Genomic DNA, 6,746 nt, shown 5'->3' with positions numbered 1-6,746 from the left:
GTCATGTCTGGTAAAAATGTGACACTGGAGAACAGCTGAAGTGATTTAAATCAAACTTGTTTATTTTTAGGACAGTCAACGAGGGCATCTAACCGTTGTCACGGGCAGGGACTACGCAGAGGCATATTGGCGACGCAATCGCATTGCTCTCGTTAATAATGTTTTTTGGACAGTGCAGTCATATGGAATCCAAGCTGAGGAAACTTTCAGTCGACATTAAAGACACTCTCAATCAAATTAAAGACAGAATGGAAGCCTGGAAGAGCAGAGCACATTGTTTGACCCAGCCTTTTTACAACACTATACAATAGTATGTGGTGTAGCATGTCTTTTGTGTCAGTGTGAAAGAGTTCTATAGTGAGGCCGTATCTGCCGCATCTTCGGACGGCCGCATCTGCATCATGGGGACTGTTTGATTACTCTTGTGCGGTCTGTAGAAGCATGGAATGCATGCAATATCATGTGGGTGTCTGCTTCCTCATGATCAGATCTGAGTTATTCGAAGACTGTAACTGACCTAATGATATTGGACACATCATCCATGCAATCCTTAAATCCACCAGCATGAATGACCCTCTTTCAAACCAGCAGCATCTTGGAGCCATTGCGATTCTAGCAGTCACTCCGAAATGAAACCACATTGGTCTTGTTGACAGGATTGCTGATGTGCTTGGCCCATTGCTTTGGGATTGGGGTGTTTTTCCAGTGATCTTCACTTCCAAAGGAGTTTGACATGCTCTCCTGTTTAGATAGACTCTTGTCTGTCATATCGGTCAAAAAACAATGTTGACTGTCAAAGCCCTCTTGGCTAAATGAGGCAGTGAGGATATCCTAGTACCCATCTCCTAATACTCCAAATGTAGTTCATCCCCTTGTTTTCACCATTTCCATGGTCATCATTCCATCCAATATATAATATAAACCACTGCCATTCATCTGGCTGAAGTAGGGAGCCTTGGTTGAACATCCACTTCCTTCCCAAGTTCGGAGAGTAGAATACACTTGACTCCTGCTCCTCCTCCCCCCTCCAAAGAGTTCCATCTCTTTGCAAATTTAAGATTATGGGCACTGATATATTTAGAGTAGCAATTTCTGTGTCATATTATAGGATTACGTTCAGTGAATGATGGTGAAAATGATGATTAGAAAGCTCTTGGTGAACGTCATCTCGGGATATGCTCCGCAGGTTGGTCGGAGCGATGAAGAGAAGGACAAGTTCTGGTGTGCGATAGAGAAGCTGATGGAAAACGTGAAAGATGAGGAAGTTGTTGTGGTAGGAGGAGACCTAAATGGACATGTGGGAAGGAGTATGGATGGTTTTGATGGAGTTCATGGGGGTTACGGATATGGTGTGAGAAATGGAGAAGGTGAAAGGATTTTGGAGTTTGCTGATGGAGCTGATTTGTTGATTTGTAATACTCAGTTCCAGAAAGAGGACAATAAGCTTGTTACATACACGTCAGGTGGGTCGACGACAACCGTTGACTACCTGATGGTGCGTAGGCGAGATAGGGGGGCACCTCCGAGACACAAAGGTGATCCCGGGGGAGGAGGCTGTTTCACAGCACCACTTGGTTGTCTGCGACGTAAGGGTGAAAGGTGCGAGGAGAGCTCGGCGGGTGAAGTACCAACTGAGAATGAAGGTGTGGAGGTTGAAAGAGGTGACATTAAGGGAGGCATTAAAAGAGAGGCTGAGTAGGGTCGAGGATGATGTGGTTGAGCTTGAAAGTGGTTGGATGTCAATGAAAGCTAGTCTGTTGGGAGCCGTTGGTGAGGTATGTGGATGGACAAAAGGACCACCGAGGCACTCGGAAACATGGTGGTGGGATGATGAAGTTGGAAAGAGGATTGATGAGAAGAGGAAGAAGTTCAAGGAGTGGCAGAAGGCGAAGGGTACGGGAGCAGAAACAGCAGAGCTTGAAAGTTATAAGGCAGCCAGGAAGGCTGCAAAGAAAGAGGTAGCAAAGGCGCAGGAGGCATGTAGGAAAATGTTCGGAGAACGCTTGGATTCGGAAGAGGGTCAGAAAGCAGTATTCAGGATTGCAAAGCAGATAGCGAAAGAGAGGTGTGATGTGATGGGGGTGAGCTGCTTGAAGGATGAAGTGGGACAAATCGTTGTCGACCCAGATGGAATTAAAGGAAGATGGAAAAGATATATGGAAATGCTGTTGAATACAGAGAATGAATGGGATGGCAACATAGAGAGTAACCCAGTTTTAGGACCGGCAGAGAAGATAACTGAGAAGGAAGTTGAGGAAGCGATAAAAGCAATGAAGGGTAGAAAAGCGGGAGGGCCGACGGGAGTTGTGGGAGATATGTTGAAGGCAGCAGGAAGTTGGGGTGTGAAGAGAATGACAGAGATCTGTAATCTGGTGGTGAAAGAAGGCCGCATTCCAGTGGATTGGGAACTGAGTACCCTCGTCCCTCTATACAAGGGGAAAGGTGACCCTCTGGAGTGTGGCTCGTACCGAGCGATAAAGTTATTGGAGCATGGAATGAAGGTATTGGAAAAGGTGTTGGAGAGGAGGATAAGGAAGAAAGTGAAGATCGACGAAATGCAGTTTGGATTTATGCCAGGAAGAGGAACGACAGACGCGCTTTTCATTGTGAGGCAGTTGCAGGAGAAGTACATGGAGAAGAGGAAGAAGTTGTTTCTTGGGTTTGTTGATCTGGAGAAAGCATTCGATCGGGTTCCACGCAAAGTATTGACATGGGCATTGAGGAAGTTAGGAGTGGAGGAATGGTTGATCAGAGTAGTGATGTACAAAAGAGCGCGCACAGCTGTAAGGACGAAGGACGGGAACAGTGGTGAGTTTGAGGTGAAGGTGGGAGTGCATCAGGGGTCGGTACTAAGTCCACTACTATTTGTAGCTGTGATGGAGGTGCTGGCTCAGAACGTAAAGGAGGGTTTACCGTGGGAGTTATTGTATGCAGATGATCTGGTGTTGATTGCGGAAAGTATGGATGGACTGAAGGAAAAGATGAACACGTGGAAGGAATGTATGGAGACAAAAGGTCTGAAGGTGAATATCGGAAAGACGAAGGTGATGGCAAGTGGTAAAGCATGTGGTGAGGTGGAAAGAACTGGGAAGTGGCCCTGTGCTGTGTGTAGGAAGGGTGTCGGAGTGAACTCCATTCAGTGTACAATGTGCGCTGAGTGGGTTCATCAAAAATGTAGTGGTCTGAGAGGGTCATTAACCAGTGTGGCAGCTACATTCAAATGTAAGGTGTGCACAGAGGGAGCTGCAGATGGAGGAAATGTTGAGTTGGATCTTGGAGACGGCGTGAAGCTGGAAGGTGTGAAAACATTTTGCTACCTCGGAGACATGCTGAATGGAGAAGGTGGATCAGACTCGGCAACGGTTGCTCGAGTGAGATGTGCATGGAAGAAGTTTCGGGAATTGAGTGGCGTGCTGATGATGAGGGGAGTGTCGTTGAAGCTGAAGGGAAAGGTGTATGCTGCATGTGTGAGAAGTGTTATGATTTATGGGAGCGAGACATGGGTAATGAACGTAGAGCAGCAACGAAGGTTGGAAAGGGTGGAAATGCGAAGGGTTCGACGGATGTGCGGAGTATCGTTGAGAGAGAGGAAGACAAATGATGAATTGCGAAAGATGATGGGAATAGAGTCTGTGATTGATGCTGTGAAGAGGAACAGGTTGAGATGGTTTGGTCATGTGTTGAGGAAGGATGAAAGTGACTGGTTGAGAAGAGTGATGGAAATGAATGTAGAAGGAAGTAGAAGACGGGGAAGACCGAGAAAGACTTGGCTAAAGATGGTGGAAGAAGAAATGCGGGCAAGGGGGTTAACAAGGAGAGATGCAGAAAATAGGGCAAAATGGAGAAGATTGTCATTGGGACCGCAAGGCTAACCCCCGCTCTAGCAGGGAAAATGGCCTTTAAAATGCATGTTGTTGTTGTTGTTCAGTGACCGCTTCAAAGTCAGGTCAGAGTCTATCGTGAACGTAATCTTCCCAATGTTTAATGTCCTCTGTGAACTTAAAGGTACTGGGTTCTATAGTACATTTGGTGATCCTATTTACACTTTGCGTAAAAAAATTAGACATCATAATGAACCCAGAAGATGCATTTGACCTTTACCTTTGACCCTTTCACCTCAAATTAATTGTTTCGTCGGAGCATGTGAAGACAGACTTGTATACCAGCTTTGGTGAGCATATCTCAAAATTCGCTCTTGACTTTTCAAGTGCACAAACTAGCATACGCCTGAAAGTATATGCATGCCCAAATAACCAAGACTGTCCCGCACCCCAGCTTTAATAACACTCAGATAGTCAATTAGTTATACTACAATTTCATAGTATGACAGACCAAGGAATGCTCCTAAGATTTTTTTTTGTATACAAGATCGAGGCTCGTGAAAGAGCGAACATTTATCACACAGAAAGACAAACCGACAAACCGACACATAACCAACAAACCGACACATAAAACAAATAACATCGGGAGCGGTAGACAATATGGGGAGAGAGGGGGAAGGACACAAACACAACATTTGAGAGCAGGAACCGAGAGACATGGAGGATCTCGGCAAAACTTAACCAAGTGCCAAATTTTGTGCTACGATATCATTTTGTCCTGATGAGCTGCTGGACTACACATAATATTAAACCTTTTTTCCAAAACAGGTTCAACCAGAAGCAGGTACAATTTGGTAGAGCACATACCTCTGCCATGCTGAACAGTTTATGTGTTTAGTTTAAATGGTGGTGCATTTTTTGAAAAATGGGTGGTGCTGAACCTAAAATTGTGAGAGTAGTACTGTGCAAAATCAATGTGCCTTGATTATGATGAAGCGGATAACAATGACAATGGTTTACCGACCAGCAAATGTTTCCACATGCGGTAAATGGCGAAACTGCGAATGTGTTTACATTTGGAGAGAGAGAGCAGTTTCGTATGGGTGGAAACTCAAACTCATAATTGTATTGAGAAACGTATAAAACCTCCCACCCACATTATGACATCCGTTTGGACACCAAAGGGTCCCACAGAAAGTTTGGCAGGGCTAGCCCCAAAACTGAGGTAGTAGTTTGAGGACATACAGACAAGATAGTCCTGCTTTATTATATAGATTGTATTATCCTTTTTTTATAAAACACAAACTTGATTATCAAACTATACAAAGCAAAATGCTTAGGCATTATCACAAACCTTCATGGTGATGGGTCTGAAGCAATGAAAGTTTGGACTCTTTTGGTAAGAGTACATCCAGGTGTTCATCTAAGTTCGACTCAGTTTTCAATTTCACCTTCCACAATAAATCTAGAAAAGAAAAACACAAAAAAAACATGTTTTAGAAATTTGGGGTCACATTATTTACGTTACATAGGATCCAGTGAACGTAGTATATTGCACAGTACTTCTGGTTGGTTTTCAGAACTTCAAGATAATGTCAAATGTTAAAGAGTAAATATGATGAATGCAAAGAAATGTGCTCCAACAAAAATGTGTCCGTGCATTTTCTTACACACGTCGGTCTCCATATTTATGTGTTTGCACGTCAGCATTATCCGCGTGGAGAGGTTCCGGGATGAAAGTGTCAATGTCTAAAGAACGAAGCCCAGCTTATGAACCAGGCAATATGAAAATCAGTCAATTGCTTACTGATTACGAAGGTTCTTTAAGTATACAAATATTTTGAGGCTTGCGATCAAGATAAAGTTTCTTTCTTGCTCCTTTTCCTTTTTTTTTTCTTTGAAGGAGTGAGGCTTATGGAAGAGCAAGGTGTAACTATGGGAATATACAAACAGGAAAGAAGAGTGGGAGGAAGAGAGGAAACAAGTAAAATGTTTCAGTTAGGGAACGTTAATGGGGGTAATGAGGATCATGGATCAGAAATGTGGATGGCAATGTGGCTGGACACTGCTTACTTGGTGTCGGAAGGAAGAACGAGACAGAACAGCCTCCGAAAGGTGATTTCATAGACGGGAGAAGTGAAGAATAAAAACGTCGGTGTGCAATCAACCATATTTTGAAAGTTTAACCAGGAGGGGTTACAAACAGAATGCATGCATCCAACAGTTGTTGGGGAGGGTGGAAGGACTGAGAGAGCAGAGAGAGATAGAGCAATGTTGGAGAAAACATCAGAGAATTTGAAAATACCATACACACATACATATATTTTTTTAAAGTAGCCCGTAGGGCAATGCCATCTAGAACACCGCTTGCCTGTCCGTATGTAACCACAAGTATACACCAATCAGAGCTGAGGATCTGGTCACATGACAGGGGGATGCATTTAGTAGCCATTACAGTTGCAGATTTTACTAAAAGAAAATATAATAACCTTCTGTGGCACGTTTTGGGGTCCCAGAGCATGTCTTAAGGGAGGTAGGAGGTTTCAGAAATTCCTCAATACAATTATGATTTTGAAATGCGATTGACATGGACTTTGCTCCCAAATCTGGAAGTGAACAGACAGTTTTCTGGTTTGATATCTCAATAGAGTCATGTTTAACATTATATTTTGATATATTAATACCATCGTATTAATTTTTGATTGGAATGATGAATGATGCTGTTTGTAATGAAAATATAGAGATATTGAGTTTAAAGCAGAATGAGGAAATGACCAAGGGTTTCCATTCATGACATTCGCGGATTCCCCATTTGCAGTTTCGTGTTATTGACTGGATATAGCAACATTCAGACTGGGTACGTTTTTTTTTAACCCGTCATTCACAAACCTGGTGTCAATGCCTGACGTTCGCCTGGAGGTGGCA

At 43.5% G+C, this 6,746-nt stretch overlaps 1 protein-coding gene across 12 annotated transcripts in view; it reads right to left on the bottom strand.

The window, feature by feature from the left end:
* LOC137414383 (uncharacterized) overlaps positions 1-6,746 on the bottom strand; it is a 92,801-nt gene that overhangs the window by 57,349 nt on the left and 28,706 nt on the right. For all 12 annotated transcript variants that reach the window (XM_068099916.2, XM_068099911.2, XM_078770028.1 and 9 more), the window contains one exon: positions 5,176-5,286. In XM_068099916.2, the coding sequence (XP_067956017.1) occupies positions 5,176-5,286 (111 nt within the window). The remainder of the gene's footprint in view (positions 1-5,175; positions 5,287-6,746) is intronic.

Source organism: Myxine glutinosa, chromosome 1 (assembly GCF_964187855.1).
Source record: "Myxine glutinosa chromosome 1, kmMyxGlut1.1, whole genome shotgun sequence".
Lineage (NCBI taxonomy): Eukaryota > Metazoa > Chordata > Myxini > Myxiniformes > Myxinidae > Myxine > Myxine glutinosa.
The sequence above is the reverse complement of the archived record's forward strand: the minus strand, read 5'-3'. Positions and strand labels throughout refer to the sequence as shown.